General features: G+C 41.7%; 1 protein-coding gene across 3 annotated transcripts in view; it reads right to left on the reverse strand.

The window, feature by feature from the left end:
• Positions 1-605: 605 nt before the first annotated feature.
• The window catches only part of LOC139534227 (metabotropic glutamate receptor 8-like), a 245,152-nt gene continuing 224,522 nt past the window's right edge, over positions 606-21,235 (reverse strand). For 2 of the 3 annotated variants that reach the window (XM_071333169.1, XM_071333171.1), the window contains 2 exons: positions 5,588-5,831; positions 606-4,192 (listed from right to left, as the gene is read on the reverse strand). In XM_071333169.1, coding sequence (XP_071189270.1) covers positions 4,143-4,192; positions 5,588-5,831 — 294 coding nt within the window. In that variant the 3' untranslated portion in view covers positions 606-4,142. Of the gene's footprint in view, positions 4,193-5,583; positions 5,832-21,235 lie in introns of all 3 variants that reach the window. The other variant, XM_071333170.1, reaches the window with a different exon arrangement.

Raw genomic sequence — 21,235 nt, forward strand, 5'->3', positions numbered from 1 at the left:
CGACATTTAGAGAGATGGAGCAGGCTAGTTCAGAAACATAAAGGATTCTGCCCTCAGTGTCTACAAGTAGACACCCATTACCACACACACACACACAGAGGTGACCAGGCACACACACGCCCGCGTGCGCACACACACACACACACACACACACACTGCCTTCTCGTCATCCACCCAGCTTGCGGATAGCTTCTCCACTAGTAGCTACTTCAGTATGGAAGACAACATACCCTCGGTGGAGTGGTAGAGGTTTGTAATGCTGTAAGACCAGGAAAAATCGATGAAAGAAATGCGTTACGCTCAAAACGGAAAGAATTTGTTTTGCTGTGTGTCAGGAAAAGTGATTTGCTGTATTGATGGTTTAATTAATACAGAGAGTAAAGAAAAAGTCAAAGGAAAATCCGCCCTCTTGGGTGTAGGGAAACGTGTAGAGATTCAGATTGGCAGAAACAAGATACAGCATACTGTAGAGGGATAGGTGGTAGGATGGGTACAGGACTGGGAATGTTGTTGTCACTGTGTCTTTGTCCTCATAATTGAAAATCAATAAATGTGACTTGTTTCAGGAAGAGATACAGTACCAGTCAAAAGTTTGAACACACCTACTCATTCAAGGGTTTTTCTTTATTTTTACTATTTTCTACATTGTAGAATAATAGTGAAGACATCAAACTATGAAATAACACATATGGAATCATGTAGTAAGCAAAAAAGTGTTAAACAAATCAAAATATATTTTGGATTTGAGATTCTTAAAAGTAACAAACATTTGCCTTGATGACAGCTTTGCACACTCTTGGCATTCTCTCAACCAGCTACATGAGGTAGTCACCTGGAATGCATTTCAATTAACAGGTGTGCCTTGTTAAAAGTTAAATTGTGGAATTTCTTTCCTACTTATTGAGTTTGAGCCAATCAGTTGTATTGTGACACGGTAGGGGGGATATACAGAAGATAGCCCTATTTGGTAAAAGACCAAGTCCATATTATGTCAAGAACAGTTCAAATAAGCAAAGAGAAACGACAGTCCATCATTACTTTAAGACATGAAGGTCAGTCAATCAGGAAAATGTCAAAAACTTTGAAAGTTTCTTCAAGTGAAGTTGCAAAAACCATCAAGCACTATGATGAAACTGGCTCTCAAGAGGACTGCCACAGGAAAGGAAGACCCAGAGTTACTTATGCTGCAGAGAAGAAACACGAGCAATGGACATTAGACTGATGGAGTCCAAATTGGAGATTTTTGGTTACAACTCCTGTGTCGTTGTGAGACGCAGAGTTGGTGAACGAATTATCTCCGCATGTGTGGTTCCCACCGTGATGCATGGAGGAGAAGGTGTGATGGTGTGGGGGGGGGGGGGTGCTTTGCTGGTGACACTGTCAGTGATTTAATTAGAATTCAAGACACACTTAACCAGCATGGCTACCACAGCATTCTGCAGCAATACGCCATCACCATCTGGTTTGCGCTTCGTGGGACTACCAGTTGTTTTTGAACAGGACAATGATCCAATACACCTCCAGGCTGTGTAAGGGCTATTTGTTTACCTTTTTGTTGATGACACTTTGATATCGTGATAATATGCAGCTGTTTAAAGGGCAAATCCACAGATGAAACAATAACAAATTGGTCGCCCCGCCTCTGTTTTGGTAAAAAGCTGAGGGATGGGCCTGGAGAAATTTAACCAATCTCAGATTAATAGATATAGATGTGGATCCAATGACTGACCATCTATGATATCAAAATGAATGTTTTAATCATGTTATGAGGCTGTACAGTGTTTAACTGATTTTTAATGGAATATCTACGTAAGCCTTCTTTACACTAGTTGAGTATCTGGAGCATCAGCATTTGTGGGTTCGATTACAGACTCAAAATGGCCAGAAACAAAGACCTTTCTTCTAAAACTCGTCAGTCTATTCTTGTTCTGAGAAATGAAGGCTATTCCATGCGAGAAATTGCCAAGAAACTGAAGATCTCGTACAACGCTGTGTACTACTCCCTTCACAGAACAGCGCAAACTGGCCCTGATCAGAATAGGAATAGGAGTGGGAGGCCCCAGGGCAAGAGGACAAGTACATTAGAGTGTCTAGTTTGAGAAACAGACGCCTCACAAGTCCTCAACTGGCAGCTTCATTAAATACTACCTGCAAAACACCAGTCTCAACATCAACAGTGAAGAGGCGACTCAGGGATGCTGGCCTTCTAGGCAGAGTTGCAAATAAAAAGCCAATACTCAGACTGCCCAATAAAAATAAAAGATTAAGATGGGCAAAAGAAAACATACACTGGACAGAGGAACTCTGCCTAGAAGGCCAGCATCCTGGAGTCGCCTCTTCACTGTTGACGTTGAGACTGGTGTTTGCGGGTACTATTTAATGAAGCTTTGCTAGTTATAGCCTAATGTTAGCTAGCTAACATTGAACCTGGTTGGTTAGCTACCTGCAAATTCATGCAGGGTAGTAACGTCACGAGTTGGGATTATGGTCCATTGTTTAGCTAGCTAGCTAGAGTAACCATTTCAATAGAATGTTCATGATGTCACTGCGACAACTGTTGATAGATGTAGCTGGTAAATTTGCTCTGGCTATCTACTCTGATTTCAGAGCACTCTCATGTGAGTGTGCCAGCGCGGAATAACTGACAAATCTATGAACGTTCAACACCTGTAGAATATGACCGGTGTCAGTAAAAACTGCCAAAAAAGCATAATTAAATTGTTGCCAGCAGCACAGTTGCAGTCAACAAGGCTGATAAAAACAGCCTAACCAGCTCTGATAGGATGAGTAAAATGGTCAGAGTGAGCTCATTTGTGTCTGGAAGTAGCTAGCAAGCTAGCCAAAATTAGCCAGTTAGCTTGGGTGCTTGACTGCTGTTGTTAGGACAGAATGCTCGGATCAACCCTACTCCTTGGCCAGAATGTCCAGTGTGCCCTCTGAATGTTCCGAGAGCGAAACGCTCTGAATTTATGAATGTACAATCTGACAACGCTCTGAGTTTACGAACGTCCAGAACACACCCATAGTATAAACCAGCATTTAGTCTTGAAAACTTTGGTTGTTTAGTACATGGCCTCACATGCAAATCCTTAAAGAGATGGGTTGGGCTAAAACTTAAGAGGGTGTGAACGATGCTGAATGGGTGTAGACAAAGAAGAGCTCTCCAGTAGGTGTACTAAAAGATTCAAAGGCCATTTTCTCAGAAGTGAGGTTACAAGTTTATCAACTTTCATAGCAGAATTACTTTCCCATTGTTCCTCAACTGCAGTGTATGATATACCATTTTCTAGCTCTGAGTCTTTACTTTTATCCAATGTAAAAAACACCATTTCAAATTTTGCTACAGAAGACCGAATCTAGCAAGTCGGTCACTAATATAGTAATAAACAAAAACATATACAATTGGTGTCTGCGTTGTATCTTAAAAGCATAAGCACAAATCTATACATTTGCAAAACATTCCTTTATTATAAATAAATCATTTGTATAAAAACTGGCATGCTTCAACCAGGGGATTTACAGATTCACAACCCAGGGCTACCCATTCAGTTAGCCATTCGATACAAGAAACAAACTTTCTGAGTATGCAAGGTCGCACGACAGCTGGGACAAGAATGAAAAAATCTTCACAACCACAAAAATACTTACAAGTAGAATAACAATAAACATCATGGTCGATTCTCATAGTGTCTTCTATTTTCTCTTTTAAATATTTTTTAATTTTAAACTCTTTTAATGTCTTTTGATCTCCCATATACATTTCCCTTATGTATAACTTTTACACTGTTTTGTTTTGTTATGTTTTTCTTTTTTCTTCCTTTTTTTCTCTGGACCATAGAGCCTGCAGTGGATTTTTTTTTAAACCGTTGTCTTCACGTTTAGTTCAAAGTTTATGGCAGGACCGTTGTGCTGTGATTTGCAGAAAGAGAGCAAACGGGGCCCACTGATTGGTGGTTGGTCTTTGTGGTCCCGCCTCTCTGGTGGTAGTAGGTTTGATCCTGTCAGAACAATATAAAATGTCTCATGCTTGGTTACCGGTGGCGGTGGGAGCTCCATCGGTCTGTCCGTCTTGTCGTCCGTCAGTCCGTCATCTGTCTGAGTGACAGCTCCTTTTCTCAGCCCTCCCTCCACTTTGGTGCTGTTCAGATGGCATGATTACTGTAGCTGACATATGTTGTCTTAGTTGATGAAGCTGCCAGGGGGGGAGAGGGAAAGAGAGGAGAGGAAATATATCAAGGGATATATATTTCCTATTGACCGTAACATTAGTGCACACCTGCGTCTGGGGTCTGAGGCTGTGTTTATCAAGTCCATTATACGTTCCCTGTAGCTGTTGGTTGTAAAATGTCAGTTGTTTTCAAGCGAACTTAACTCTGCATGAGTCCAGTCAGTTGTGCCAATGAGGGAATAGATGTGTGAGTGGCCTGTGCTGTTTGTTGTGTTGTTGTTCGTGTGTGTGTGTTATTGTATGTTATTGTGTGTTATTCTAGCCGACCAAACTGCTGACTGCGAGACTTCTTCGCGTTCAGGTCTGTAATGAAGAAAGAGTGCAATCTGCTGCAGTTCAGAACACAGAACACAGTAGATTAAGCCTAATTACTCCAAACATTCCGGAACCTTCTAAACCTCTCAGAACACCCAGATCACCTCCGTGATAAAATAAATGCTTTAAACACCCACTCTGAAATCTCCACGGGAGAAAGACTAACATTTCCAGGCCGTACTGTTGAAGAGGCACGGCTAGCTCCGCACGCAACAAAGCTTTGAAGTTTACGTAAGCTGTTACACACAGTTAAGCTGAACGGGAAGCTCATTTTAACACTCTGTATGTGCCGTAAACAATAGTGCTCAAAAAAACGGTTGCAGGCAGCACTCGTGCTGCTCTATCAAGAACATTGTTTACAATTCAGATGACATTTTTATATATTAAAAGTACCGATATTTGAATGAGAGATATGAAAAAGGGCCCAACTTACATGTAACTACTGTTATACTGTTGGATATATCAGTGAAGTTGTATAGATTATTTCTGTTGTGTGTTAGTGTAGATCTATAGATTAGGTTTTTTTTCGATGAGTTTAGGTGTATAGATTGTTAGTTATATTAGTGTAGGCCAGGGATCATCAACTAGATTCAGCCACGGGCTGATTGTTTTTTGAGTGGATGGTCGGGGGCCGGAATATAACTACACATAATTTGGAGACGGCAAATTGACCGCAAGAAGCCCAAACAGATATGTTTGCCTAAAACGTAATCATTTCAAACCTTAATAACATTTGTATACGGTCACGTGTCTCTCTACTGTGCGTGGGAATACTTGATTTCCAAAATGTGTAATTCATTGGAGCTGATTTCCTGCTGTTTTGACAGTCTTTTATGTCCAACAATGAAATTTCAACAAACACTTTATTTTTATTTATTTTTTTAACTTTTTTTAGCCAAATAAAACCATTCAGCCCACGGGCCGGTAGTTGGGGTACCCTGGTGTAGATGTAGATATGCATACTGCTAGTATAGGTGTATACAATATACCATTAGATATATAAGTGTATTATGTATAGGTTAGTAAAGGTGTGTTCTTACTCACTGTTGGTCTCCATGCTCTCACACAGCTCCGTCTTGACCTCTCCGTTGGGCCTGTCGCCTCCCTTCTGCAGCTTGCCTGACATGGCGGCGGCGGTGACGATGGCCTTGAAGCTGCGTTTACGCTTGGGGATGTTCTGCTCCGGGTGGAAGATGATGACGTAGACCTTGGGCATGTACAGCATCCCCAGAGAGACAGAGGCGCTGAGGCTGAGCGAGATAGTCAGGGTGGTGGTCTGGATGTACATCTGGAGAGGGGAGGGGGGGGGGGGGGGGAGTAAAGGCATCAACATACTGTAACCATTCTACAAGTGAATTCTGCTAGTTTTGCCCTTTTTCAAAAACTACACACGGGCAGAAACTAAACACTAACAACTGTACACCGACCAATCTACACCGACATAAACCATACGCTGATACAAACCATACGCTGATACAAACCATACGCTGATATAAGCCATAAGCTGATATAAGCCATAAGCTGATATAAACCATACGCTGATATAAGCCACCATAAACTGATATAAACCATACACTGATATAAACCATAAACTGATATAAGCCATAAGCTGATATAAACCATACGCTGATATAAACCATACGCTGATATAAACCATACGCTGATATAAACCATACACTGATATAAACCATAAGCTGATATAAACCATACGCTGATATAAACCATACGCTGATATAAGCCATACGCTGATATAAACCATACGCTGATATAAACCATACGCTGATATAAACCATACGCTGATATAAACCATACGCTGATATAAACCATACGCTGATATAAACCATACGCTGATATAAGCCATACGCTGATATAAGCCATACGCTGATATAAGCCATACGCTGATATAAACCATACGCTGATATAAACCATACGCTGATATAAGCCATACGCTGATATAAACCATAAGCTGATATAAACCATACGCTGATATAAACCATACGCTGATATAAGCCATACGCTGATATAAACCATACGCTGATATAAACCATACGCTGATATAAGCCATACGCTGATATAAACCATACGCTGATATAAACCATACGCTGATATAAACCATACGCTGATATAAACCATACGCTGATATAAACCATAAGCTGATATAAACCATAAGCTGATATAAACCATACGCTGATATAAACCATACGCTGATATAAACCATACGCTGATATAAACCATAAGCTGATATAAACCATACGCTGATATAAACCATACGCTGATATAAACCATAAACTGATATAAGCCATACGCTGATATAAACCATACGCTGATATAAACCATACGCTGATATAAACCATACGCTGATATAAACCATACGCTGATATAAACCATAAGCTGATATAAACCATAAGCTGATATAAACCATACGCTGATATAAACCATACGCTGATATAAGCCATACGCTGATATAAACCATACGCTGATATAAACCATACGCTGATATAAACCATACGCTGATATAAACCATACGCTGATATAAACCATACGCTGATATAAACCATACGCTGATATAAACCATACGCTGATATAAACCATACGCTGATATAAACCATAAGCTGATATAAACCATAAGCTGATATAAACCATACGCTGATATAAACCATACGCTGATATAAACCATACGCTGATATAAACCATACGCTGATATAAACCATAAGCTGATATAAACCATACGCTGATATAAACCATACGCTGATATAAACCATACGCTGATATAAACCATACGCTGATATAAACCATACGCTGATATAAACCATACGCTGATATAAACCATACGCTGATATAAACCATAAGCTGATATAAACCATAAGCTGATATAAACCATACGCTGATATAAACCATACGCTGATATAAACCATACGCTGATATAAACCATAAGCTGATATAAACCATACGCTGATATAAACCATACGCTGATATAAACCATAAACTGATATAAGCCATACGCTGATATAAACCATACGCTGATATAAACCATACGCTGATATAAACCATACGCTGATATAAACCATACGCTGATATAAACCATAAGCTGATATAAACCATAAGCTGATATAAACCATACGCTGATATAAACCATACGCTTATATAAGCCATACGCTGATATAAACCATACGCTGATATAAACCATACGCTGATATAAACCATAAGCTGATATAAACCATACGCTGATATAAACCATAAACTGATATAAACCATACGCTGATATAAACCATACGCTGATATAAACCATAAGCTGATATAAACCATACGCTGATATAAACCATAAGCTGATATAAACCATACGCTGATATAAACCATACGCTGATATAAACCATACGCTGATATAAACCATACGCTGATATAAACCATACGCTGATATAAACCATACGCTGATATAAACCATACGCTGATATAAACCATACGCTGATATAAACCATACGCTGATATAAACCATACGCTGATATAAACCATACGCTGATATAAACCATACGCTGATATAAACCATACGCTGATATAAACCATACGCTGATATAAACCATACGCTGATATAAACCATACGCTGATATAAACCATACGCTGATATAAACCATACGCTGATATAAACCATACGCTGATATAAACCATACGCTGATATAAACCATACGCTGATATAAACCATACGCTGATATAAACCATACGCTGATATAAACCATACGCTGATATAAACCATACGCTGATATAAACCATACGCTGATATAAACCATACGCTGATATAAACCATACGCTGATATAAACCATACGCTGATATAAACCATACGCTGATATAAACCATACGCTGATATAAACCATACGCTGATATAAGCCATACGCTGATATAAACCATAAGCTGATATAAACCATACGCTGATATAAACCATAAGCTGATATAAACCATACGCTGATATAAACCATACGCTGATATAAACCATACGCTGATATAAACCATACGCTGATATAAACCATAAGCTGATATAAACCATACGCTGATATAAGCCATACGCTGATATAAACCATACGCTGATATAAACCATACGCTGATATAAACCATACGCTGATATAAGCCATACGCTGATATAAACCATAAGCTGATATAAACCATACGCTGATATAAACCATAAGCTGATATAAACCATACGCTGATATAAACCATACGCTGATATAAACCATACGCTGATATAAACCATACGCTGATATAAACCATACGCTGATATAAGCCATACGCTGATATAAACCATACGCTGATATAAACCATACGCTGATATAAACCATACGCTGATATAAGCCATTCGCTGATATAAACCATACGCTGATATAAACCATACGCTGATATAAACCATACGCTGATATAAACCATACGCTGATATAAACCATACGCTGATATAAGCCATACGCTGATATAAACCATACGCTGATATAAACCATACGCTGATATAAACCATACGCTGATATAAGCCATTCGCTGATATAAACCATACGCTGATATAAACCATACGCTGATATAAACCATACGCTGATATAAGCCATACGCTGATATAAACCATACGCTGATATAAACCATACGCTGATATAAACCATACGCTGATATAAGCCATTCGCTGATATAAACCATACGCTGATATAAACCATACGCTGATATAAACCATACGCTGATAACCCTATACTGGCTACTATACTTTGTCAGAAATTATACTTGACAAAACCCCTTTGGTATCATATCACCAAGTGGAGGCTTCATCAGAACTAAACACAAACATGTTCACGCACACACATACACACACACACACACACACACACAGACCCCTCCACCATCGGAGGGATTCCTCTCAAAGCGCAACCACTCATCTGTGTCCATCCCTGACTATAGCATGGCGCAGGAATCACAGCTAGCAGATGGCCAGTCACGCTTCTTCAGTCACAACTGCACAACACAGCCCCGGCTAGCCAGCATAGCGTTCCGCTGAGGAGGAAAACAAACCAGTGCTCCACCGCCCCCTCCCTCGCCAAGAGAGAACAGGCGTGAACAGATTACACATGTCGACAGTAATACCAATTTACAGTATATCCCCTCTAATGAGAGCATCCGGAAAGAAGATGAGAGAAGGCTTAGACGTTGAAGTGTGTGTGTGTGTGTGTGTGTGTGTGTGTGTGTGTGTGTGTGTGTGTGTGTGTGTGTGTGTGTGTGTGTGTGTGTGTGTGTGTGTGTGTGTGTGTGTGTGTGTGTGTGTGTGTGTGTGTGTGTGTGTGCGTGTGTAGGGTGGTGGAAATTATCCAAACATTATGTTGAATATAATAACAAACTACATTCATCAATCTGACTCCATTATCATGTGAATGCTATAGGTACATAATCGTATCCAGTGGGCATAGCCAAGGTTGCAAACCTTGCATCACCACTCGAAATACTATAAGATGCACAAGTCTAGGTTTACCTTCATGCAATTATTAAGAGGCTGAGGGACAAGGAGCTAATGTCTTGCAATCAATGTCCTAGCATTTAATGATTGAGTTAACCTTGACTCAGAGACGCAGGGTTGGAGACCAAGCATTGATGCTTTGTATATTATTAATAACATTTACCATTAGACATTTCACCAAATAATAATTCAAAGAATATTACTCCGAAATTTGAGTACTACGGTTCGTATCCATTTTAAAGTATCCATAATTATTACAGTTACACAATATGAATACAATTAACAAATGACAGACACCAGAAATCTTCACATTAAAAATTATACAAAATATCCTGAGTCTTAACAGCATAGAAAATTCACCACTATGACCATACATCGGGAGATTGGTTAACCAATGACAACATGATCACACACATACACACACACACACACAGACCCCTCCAACATGATCTAAGTTCAAACCCATATTTTATTCTTCCAAGAATGCCAACTCCCAGTATCTCCTTTCGTCGAATTAACATCAGTTTGCATGGCCCAAAACATTCATACAAAAGGCATAGAACTTCACACTCCTTCTCTAATGTAATATCCACACCTCAACACCGTCACTCCTGTGTCGCTCCTCTCTGAACTATCCGCCGTCAAGCAAACAGAGTAACACAGATTCTCTGTCACAATAAATCCATAGCACTTAGAGTACCATGAAACACATCAAAATTCATAGCTCTTTATGAACTCTTTAAACAATCCAAACATGACAATTTATTTCACAAAGTAACATTCATTTAGTCGATTCAAGTTTCATCAGTCTTCACCTCTCCTGGCTTCAGTGACCCTAGGACTTCTGTGGTGTCACGTGTGCTCCCTTTCCGGCCTCTAGGTCACCAGGCTGCTCGTTATGGTGCACACCTGTTACCATCGTTACGCGCACCTGCGCGTCATTAGAACCACCTGGACTCCTTCACTCCCCTGATTACCTTCTCTATGTATGTCACTCCCTTTGGTTCCTTCCCCAGCCGTTATTGTTTCTGTTTCATGTCTGTGCGTTGTTCATGTTTTGTATTATGTTGCGTTTATTTACTAAAACACTCACTCAAACTTGCTTCCTGACTCTCAGCGCACATCGTTATAGAATAATGCCTCACCTAAGGGAAGCATCAGGGAGTGCTTTTTGTTGTTGTTCTTTTTGTGTCAGGTGGAATGACGTTGGGTCCGGGAGCCGCTACAGGCTCTCATGCCTCAGCCGGCTCGTCGGGCTTTCATGCCTTCGTCGGATCGCCAGGCTCCCCTGCATCCACCAGATCGCCAGGCTCCCCTGCATCCACCAGATCGCCAGGCTCCCCTGCATCCACCAGATCGCCAGGCTCCCCTGCATCCACCAGATCGCCAGGCTCCCCTGCCTCAGCCGGTCTGTCAGGTTCCCGCGCATCAGCAGGGATGACCGATCCGCTCCTGATCCCCGGGATCGTCAATTTGGTCGGGGTCATGCGGCTAGAGCCGCGTGTCGGGGAGGGGGTACTGTCACGTGTGCTCCCTCTCCGGCCTCTAGGTCACCAGGCTGCTCGTTATGGCGCACACCTGTTACCATCGTTACGCGCACCTGCGCGTCATCAGACTCCCATGGACTCCATCACTTCCCTGATTACCTCCCTATATATGTCACTCCTTTTGGTTCCTTCCTCAGGCGTTATTGTTTCTGTTTCATGTCGGTGCGTTGTTCGTGTTTCTTGTTTTGTATTATGTTGCGTTTATTTATTGAAACACTCACTCCCTGAACTTGCTTCCCGATTCTCAGCGCACATCGTTATATGTGGGAATGTCTCTCCATCGAGATGGCCAGAGATAAGGTGTGTTTGACCCCGATTATAGCCCACAGATGGTCAGCCATTCAAACAATGCCATAAATCGTGACTGAGTCATCACGCTGGGCCAGCAAGTCGCTAGAGGAATCTTTATCACTGGCCTTCATCATCCTTCACATTTGTTCACTCTCTCTAGTTTCCACTAGGTGTGTGTGTGTACATATGCATGTGTGTGTACAGTGTGCTCTGACAATGTACTAACGGTGTGGACTGGTACTGTCATGTTTTGTCATTGATTATCATGTCTTGTCCCTGTGCTTCCCTTCTATTCGTTTCCCTCTGCTGGTCTTATTAGGTTCTTTCCCTCTTTCTATCCCTCTCTCTCCCCCTCCCTCTCTCCCTCTCTCTCTCTCTCTCTCTATCGTTCCGTTCCTGCTCCCAGCTGTTCCTCATTCTCCTAACTACCTCATTTACTCTTTCACACCTGTCCCCTATTTTGCCCTCTGATTAGAGTCCCTATTTCTCCCTCTGTTTTCCGCTTCTGTCCTTGTCGGATCCTTGTTTGATGTTTGCTGTTCTGTGTCCTTGTTCCGCCCTGTCGTGTTTTTGCCTTCTTCAGATGCTGCGTGTGAGCAGGTGTCTATGTCAGCTACGGCCTGTGCCTTCCCGAAGCGACCTGCAGTCTGTGGCCGCGTCTCCAGTCGTTCCTCTCTACTGACGAGAGGATTTCAGTTTTCCTGTTTTGGATTTACCTAAGATAATATCCAGGAGTATCGGTTTTTGTTTAAGACTGGAATAAAGACTCTGTTTCTATTAAGTCGCTTTTGGGTCCTCATTCACCAGCATAACAGGTACACATTTCTAGGCAGGCCCTGAGGCCTGCGTGCCATGACTTTGGCATGGCAACAGTATGAACTGCGTGTCAGTGTGTGTCAGTTAGCATTATAGGTGTGATTAGAAGGCTAATGTGATGCTCGTAACGGGTTTATGTGATGCTCCATTAAGCGTTATAGGATAGGTACTGTTTGGCGTAGCATAGAGAATTTTTGACCAACCTTAACTTGGTGATACTATCTTCGTTCTCGATTCAGCCAAACATGTATCTTTTTAAAATGTCTGTGTCCAGTTGGAGGTGGTTTGTTTGAATTTTGAAAATGCTTCGTTATTAAAATGTTTTGCTCCATGAAGTAATTGAACAATGTGTATGCTGCCATCGTGTCTATTTCAAATGTTCTCTCATTGAGGCAGGTGACCCATCACCCTAAAGTGCTGCATGTCATGATGACACACACCTGTCTTGATCAATTGGCCGAACGAAGATAGTATCGCCACGTGAAGTTTGGTTCGAAAATTCTCTGTGCTACGCCAAACAGTACCTATCCTGTAACGGCTATCCTGTAACGGCCTGTAACGGCTAACTGCCAAAATAATGGAATCACTTGAGTAATTGAGGGATACAAAGTATATTGAAAGCAGGTTCTTCCACACAGGTGTGGTTCCTGAGTTAATATAGCAATTAACGTCCCATCATGCTTAGGGACATGTATAAAAATGCTTGGCAGGCCATTATTTTGGCTACCGTGGCTATGCCGCCATAGGATGACAATGCCCCCATCCACAGGGCACGAGTGGTCACTAAACGGTTTGATGAGCATGAAAACAATGTAAACCATATCCCATGGCCGTCGCAGTCACCAAATCTCAACCCAGTTGAACATTTATGGGAAACCTGGAGCGGTGCCTGTGGAAGAATGTTGTGCGTGTAGAATCTATGTGTGAGCAGCTCCTCAATGCCAGCTAGGTGTGACTCAAATAGCAGGTCACCCTGTTAGCTAAGCTCTCTGTCCCGGTGACATCACTCTCCTCTCACAACAGCTCTGGAGAGTACATATCGTACCAACACAACAACAGCTGCCTAGAGGAAGAATAGGGCTAGAGAACACATGTATGCAGTAGGTGCTACTCATACAGTCAGACTAAGGTAGCGAAGAATCCTACCAAAAAACGACCATTTAATTCAAAATGTCACTGTGTCCCACTGGCATTGACGTATAACTAAGGGGAATTTTGATTTAATTGCAAGTTAGGATTCCCTCCTTCTTAGAGCAATACCTTTGGTGCACTATATGTGGAGAATAGGGTGCCATATGTGATTTGCCCCATTTCCCTCTTCAGTGACTCATCAAATGCTCATCCAACAACATGGACACTCAACTCCTAATATTTGATCTGAGTTATCTTCACAACGGTCCGCGTTATCTACTTTAATAGGATACAGAGCAGCTAACGTTGTAGATTACAGCAGAAGGAGCCCTGGGTGAACGTGGGCGGGGAGAGCAGAGCACTGACAGGACGGTGTGTACATACAGAGAGAGATCACCTCCGATGAGAGTTTTTGTCAGAGAAAAGAGAGAAGGGAAAGGGAGGGGAGGAGCGAGAGGGGAGAATGAGAGAGAAAGAGAGAAAGGAAATGGGGGGAGAGATGGGGAGAATGACAAAGACAGAGGTAGAAAGACGGGGAGAAAGAGAGAAAAAAAACAGAGCGAGAAAGGGAAAAGAGCGCAAGAGAGAGAGGCATTCCTCAGAGCACTAAGCCCTCCATTATAAAAGCAGCACGTCTGGAGATAGCAGTCTCCATTACACTCTGCTGAGAGCATGGGGATCCACCCAGCAGATGTTAGCTGTACAGCCACACAGCCACACAGCCACACACACACACACACACACACACACACACACACACACACACACACACACACACACACACACACACACACACACACACACACACACACACACACACACACACACACACACACACACACACACACACACTCCCGCTCTCACGCTCTCACTCTCTCCTTCTCTATCTTTTTCTGTCTCTTTTATTCCCTCCCTCCCTCTCATTCTCTCCTCTCTATATCTTCTCCATCCCTCCCTCGCTGTGCAGGTACGATAGGAGGAAATGGGAAATATGTGCTTTAGTGGGGCTGACCCGTTGTGATCTGTGTGTATATTTGCGGCCTCTACCAAAGTCACAGAGAATAGGGCCATTAGCTCCACTCTGCTAGCCACCACTGCTCTCCTTCCTATGGTATCAAGCTGTCTTTAGAGAAGTCAATACTCTAGGCTTTATGTCATTACCTCCATCCATAACCATCACTTAAACCACAGGGTTGGGGAGTAACGGTTTGTAATCCGTTTACATGTAAGAGATTACAACAACAAAAAAGGTAACTGTAATCCATTACATTATGAGCAAAAAATATTGTAATCAGATTACAGATACTTTTGAAAAACTAGATGATTACATTTAAATTCAGAAAGGATGTTTGTGGGAAAAAATCTTTGACACTTCTCTGGTTGTCTCAAAGACATTCAAATCAGCATTGAAAAAAGGCGCAAGTTTAAGTTTGTTCCACCTGAGCGAGTCTGACCACAAGTCAGAGACCACTATGATGACACACAAAATGTGTTAGATGGATCCTGGGGGAAGAGTAGGACTAGGCTTTTGTAGGCTACAGTCCAAACAATGTCTTCCAATGGTGCGGCTGGTGTCGGCATCCAAGATTATCCAACTTGAATAAACGCTTGGAGGTAAGGATAACAGCAGTGGTGTAGTCTACGGCGATACGGATATCACTTATTATTTGACATCTACATAGCTCATTGATGTGAATCACACTGCTGCTCTCATATACAGTGGGGAGAACAAGTATTTGATACACTGACGATTTTGCAGGTTTTCCTACTTACAAAGCATGTAGAGGTCTGTAATTTTTATCATAGGTACACTTCAACTGTGAGATACGGAATCTAAAACAAAAATCCAGAAAATCACATTGTATGATTTTTAAGTAATTAATTTGCATTTTATTGCATGACATAAGTATTTGATCACCTACCAACCAGTAAGAATTCCGGCTCTCACAGACCTGTTAGTTTTTCTTTAAGAAGCCCTCCTGTTCTCCACTCATTACCTGTATTAACTGCACCTGTTTGAACTCGTTACCTGTATAAAAGACACCTGTCCACACACTCAATCAAACAGACTCCAACCTCTCCACAATGGCCAAGACCAGAGAGCTGTGTAAGGACATCAGGGATAAATTGTAGACCTGTACAAGGCTGGGATGGGCTACAGGACAATAGGCAAGCAGCTTGGTGAGAAGGCAACAACTGTTGGCACAATTATTAGAAAATGGAAGAAGTTCAAGATGACGGTCAATCACCCTCGGTCTGGGGCTCCATGCAAGATCTCACCTCGTGGGGCATCAATGATCATGAGGAATGTGAGGGATCAGCCCAGAACTACATGGCAGGACCTGGTCAATGACCTGAAGAGAGCTGGGACCACAGTCTCAAAGAAAACCATTAGTAACACACTACGCCGTCATGGATTAAAATCCTGCAGCGCACGCAAGGTCCCCCTGCTCAAGCCAGCGCATGTCCAGGCCCGTCTGAAGTTTGCCAATGACCATCTGGATGATCCAGAGGAGGAATGGGAGAAGGTCATGTGGTCTGATGAGACAAAAATAGAGCTTTTTGCTCTAAACTCCACTCGCCGTGTTTGGAGGAATAGAAGGATGAGTACAACCCCAAGAACACCATCCCAACCGTGAAGCATGGAGGTGGAAACATCATTCTTTGGGGATGCTTTTCTGCAAAGGGGACAGGACGACTGCACCGTATTGAGGGGAGGATGGATGGGGCCATGTATCGCGAGATCTTGGCCAACAACCTCCTTCCCTCAGTAAGAGCATTGAAGATGGGTCGTGGCTGGGTCTTCCAGCATGACAACGACCCGAAACACACAGCCAGGGCAACTAAGGAGTGGCTCCGTAAGAAGCATCTCAAGGTCCTGGAGTGGCCTAGCCAGTCTCCAGACCTGAACCCAATAGAAAATCTTTGGAGGGAGCTGAAAGTCCGTATTGCCCAGCGACAGCCCCGAAACCTGAAGGATCTGGAGAAGGTCTGTATGGAGGATTGGGCCAAAATCCCTGCTGCAGTGTGTGCAAACCTGGTCAAGAACTACAGGAAACGTATGATCTCTGTAATTGCAAACAAAGGTTTCTGTAGCAAATATTAAGTTCTGGTTTTCTGATGTATCAAATACTTATGTCATGCAATAAAATGCAAATTAATTACTTAAAAATCATACAATGTGATTTTCTGGATTTTTGTTTTAGATTCCGTCTCTCACAGTTGAAGTGTACCTATGATAAAAATGACAGACCTCTACATGCTTTGTAAGTAGGAAAACCTGCAAAATCGGCAGTGTATCAAATACTTGTTCTCCCCACTGTATATCCATTGATTCTTGAAGAACATAACTTATAAATGCCTCTTGAGCTTAGTCACACTCCATGAGAACCCAAAATGTAAGCTTGTTTTTCTCCTATGTTTGTAAACATTGTACATGTAAACAACCACTGTAAAACCTTATAACATGGTTAAAACAATAATTTTGATGGATGGTCAGTCCTTGCATCCATAGCTCTGTCTAGTAATCTGGGTGTGGTTCCATTTCTCCAGGCCCATCCCTCAGCTTTTTACCAAAACAGAGGCGGGGCGACCATTTGTGAATTTGCCCTTTAAACAGCTGCATATTATCACGATATCAAAGTGTCACCAACAAAAAGGTAAACAAATAGGCCTACGGTAACTGTAGCATAAGGCATTCCTTTTTCACATTCCTTTTTCACATAAATAGCACTTTTCAGTAGTGCTCAAAGCATGACATTCCATGAGCGCAGCATTTATTTTTCAACTTGAATCAATGAGCCCAATCAGTCCTCCATGAAAACAAAATCATAAACAACAGAGTAGGGCTGGCTAATAACTCCTTAGTTTTGGGGTTATGCTCAGGTAAAACAATTTGGCTAATCTATACTTTCATATTTCCAAGTCCTATTCTTGAAGATCAAGGGGTATAACATTTATTGTAATGACTGGAATTCTGATAGACTTTGGTTTTTAATGTAAAGATATAATTTAATCGTGTTATTATATGTAGTAGAAAGCGATGGGTTAGAATAAGCTTACATAACCAAACTATAAAGTAAAAATTAACATCCATATATGGCCAGCTATGTAAACTTGAACATTGATTTGTCCTGCAATAGATTTCATTCAATTAGTAACATAGATTTTTGTCTTCTTCTAATGCCTCTTAAGGGGAAAGTAATCTAAAAGTGAATGTAATCAGATTACGTTACTGAGTTTAAAGTTACATTACCGATTAAAATTTTGGACAGGTAACTAGTAACTGTAATTGATTACATTTAGAAAGTAACCTACCCAACTCTGGTTATTACTCTGCTGCTGGGACTGACTGGGGTCATCCCAGGATACTGCCAATCTCTCTCACACACACAGACACGGACACACTGAGCAAATGCTCCAGTGTTAATTCAACACAGAGAGTGTTTACTTAACACTGGTACGTTGTCTATTCCATGCCACACTTTTCAGAGTTCAATTAACACACTGCTTAGTGTAAAGCCTTATTTGCTTATTTCCCAGAGTGCCTTGCCTTTCGAGTCAATTGTAGAGTTACTAACCATTACTTCATTTGTTAGTGACAGAGACATGGTTGTTGCATTCAACCATTTTCAATTTTAGAAGACAATAAAACACATATTTCATAAGAACTTGTTTTGAGGGATTAGATATACCCTAATACAGTGGCCTGAAATGCATGGTTAACAGGACACATCAGGCCTGAAAGTCAAATTATGCGGGTTTACAAAGTGATCTGCAATTCCTATTGCAATCCAGCCAGAGAGAGGATATAAAACATTTATAATTTTTATTAACCAGAAACCTGCATTAAGAATGACCACCGGGTTGGGAAGGCTAAGCTGTGACACTTCCTAAACCATCTCAACTGGAACAACCATTTCAGTAACGGGTGAAATAAGTCCAAGTAACAGATTGGATTAGTTTAGAAAAATGTATGTTATTTATATTTGAGTAGCATGATGTTAATTAATCAAAGTACAGTAGCAGTCAAAAGTTTGGACACACCTACTAATTCAAGGGTTTTTCTTTATGTTTTACTATTTTCTACATTGTAGAATAATAGTGAAGACATCAAAACTATGAAATAACACATATGGAATCATGTAGTAAGCAAAAAAGTGTTAAACAAATCAAGATATATTTGATATTTCAGATTCTTCAAAGTAGCCACCCTTTGCCTTGACAGCTTTGCACAGTCTTTGCATTCCCTCAACCAGCTTCATGAGGTAGTCACCTGGAATGCATTTCAATTAACAGGTGTGCCTTCTTAAAAGTTAATTTGTGGAATTTCCTTCCTTCGTAATGTGTTTGAGCCAATCAGATGTGTTGTGACAAGGTAGGGGTGGTATACAGAAGCCCTATTTGGTAAAAGACCAAGTCCATATTATAGCAAGAACAGCTCAAATAAGCGAAGAGAAACGACAGTCCATAATTAATTTAAGACGTGGAGGTAAGTCAATAGGGAAAATTTCAAGAACTTTGAAAGTTTCTTCAAGTGCAGTCACAAAAACCATCAAGCGCTATGATGAAACTGGCTCTCATGAGGACCGCCACAGGAAAGGAAGACCCAGAGTTACCTCTGCTGCAGAAGATAAGTTCATTAGAGTTAACTTGTCTCAGTGCTGTTAGTTGCTACTTGGCTATCTGCCAAACTTTTCATTTTTCTACCCCTTTTTTCCCCCAATTCCATGGTATCCAATTGGTAGTTCCATCGCTGCAACTTCCGTACAGACTCGGGAGAGGCGAAGGTCAACCCAGCCAAGCCGCACTGCTTCTTGACACAATGCCCGCTTAACCCGAAAGACAGCCGCACCAATGTGTCGGAGGAAACAACGTACACCTGGCGACATTGTCAGCGTACATTGCGCCTGGGCCTGCCACAGGAGTCACTAGTGCACGATGGGACAAGAACATCCCTCCCCTAACCACGTTGTTCCAATTGTGCGCCATCCCATGGGTCTCCCAGTCGCGGCCGGCTGCGACAGAGCCTGGACTCGAACCAGGATCTCTAGTGGCACAGCTAGCACTGCGATGCAGTGCCTTAGACCACTGCTCCACTCAGGAGGCCCTTCGTTTTTTATTTTTAATACATTTACCCAACGTCTTTGTTTTTTCCTTGCTCGACTTTTTTCATTCTACTTTTTCACCCAGGACGCTATATCTGGACATGGTTCTACAGGATCTCCACCAGACGAAGCTAAGTAGTAACATTAACACTGTCATCTAATTGCAGTCGCTGTACTCATAATATACAGGAGAACTATCGCCTTCTGGTGAGGATAGCCGTGTTGCAAGTACAGCTTCAGATGCAATCGTTAGGCAAGGGCAATTTAAGTGTAGGAAGAGCCTGGTTCCTCAGAGCCTGGTTCCTCTCTAGGTTTCTGCCTAGGTTCCTACCTTTCTAGGGGGGTTTTCCTAGCCACCGTGCTTCTACATCGCTTGCTATTTGGGGTTTTAGGCTGGGTGTCTGTATAGCACTTTGTGACACCTGCTGATGTAAAAAAGTCTTCCTAAATACATTAGATTGATTTGATTGAGTTAACTGCACCTCAGATTGCAGCCCAAATAAATGCTTCACAGAATTCAAGTAACAGACACATCTCAACATCAAGTGTTCAGAGGAGACTGTGTGAATCAGGCCTTCATGGTCGAATTGCTGCAAAGAAACCACTACTAAAGGGTACCAATAAGAAGAGACTTGCGGTGGAAATCTTTCCTTTGGTCTGATGAGTCCAAATTTGAGATTTTTGGTAACAACTGCCTTGTCTTTGTGAGATGCAGAGTAGATGAATGGATGAACTCCGCATGTTCCCACCATGAAGCATGGAGGAGGAGGTGTGATTTATTTAGAATTCAAGGCACACTTAACCAGCATGGCTACCACAGCATTCTGCAGAAATATGCCATCCCATCCGGTTTGTGCTTAGTGGGACTATCATTTGTTTTTCAACCGGACAATGACCCAAAACACACCTCCAGGCTGTGTAAGGGCTATTTGTCCAAGAAGGAGAGTGCTGCATCAGATGACCTGGCCTCCACAATCACCCAACCTCAAACCAGCTGAGATGGTTTGGGATATGTTGGACAGCAGAGTGAAGAAAAAGCAGACAACAAGTGTTCAGCATATGTGAGAACTCCTTCAAGACTGTTGGAAAGGCATTCCTCAAGAAACTGGTTGAGAGAATTCCAAGAGTGTGCATAGCTGTCATCAAGGCAAAGGGTGGCTACTTGGAAGAATCTAAAATATAATTTGATTTGTTGAAAACTTTTTTGGTTACTATATGATTCCATATGTATTATTTAATAGTTTTGATGTTTTCACTATTGATCTACAATGTAGAAAATTGTAAAAAAAAATAAAGAAAAACCCTTGAATTAATAGGTGTGTCCAAACT

The sequence above is a fragment of the Salvelinus alpinus genome, chromosome 11, assembly GCF_045679555.1.
Source record: "Salvelinus alpinus chromosome 11, SLU_Salpinus.1, whole genome shotgun sequence".
Lineage (NCBI taxonomy): Eukaryota > Metazoa > Chordata > Actinopteri > Salmoniformes > Salmonidae > Salvelinus > Salvelinus alpinus.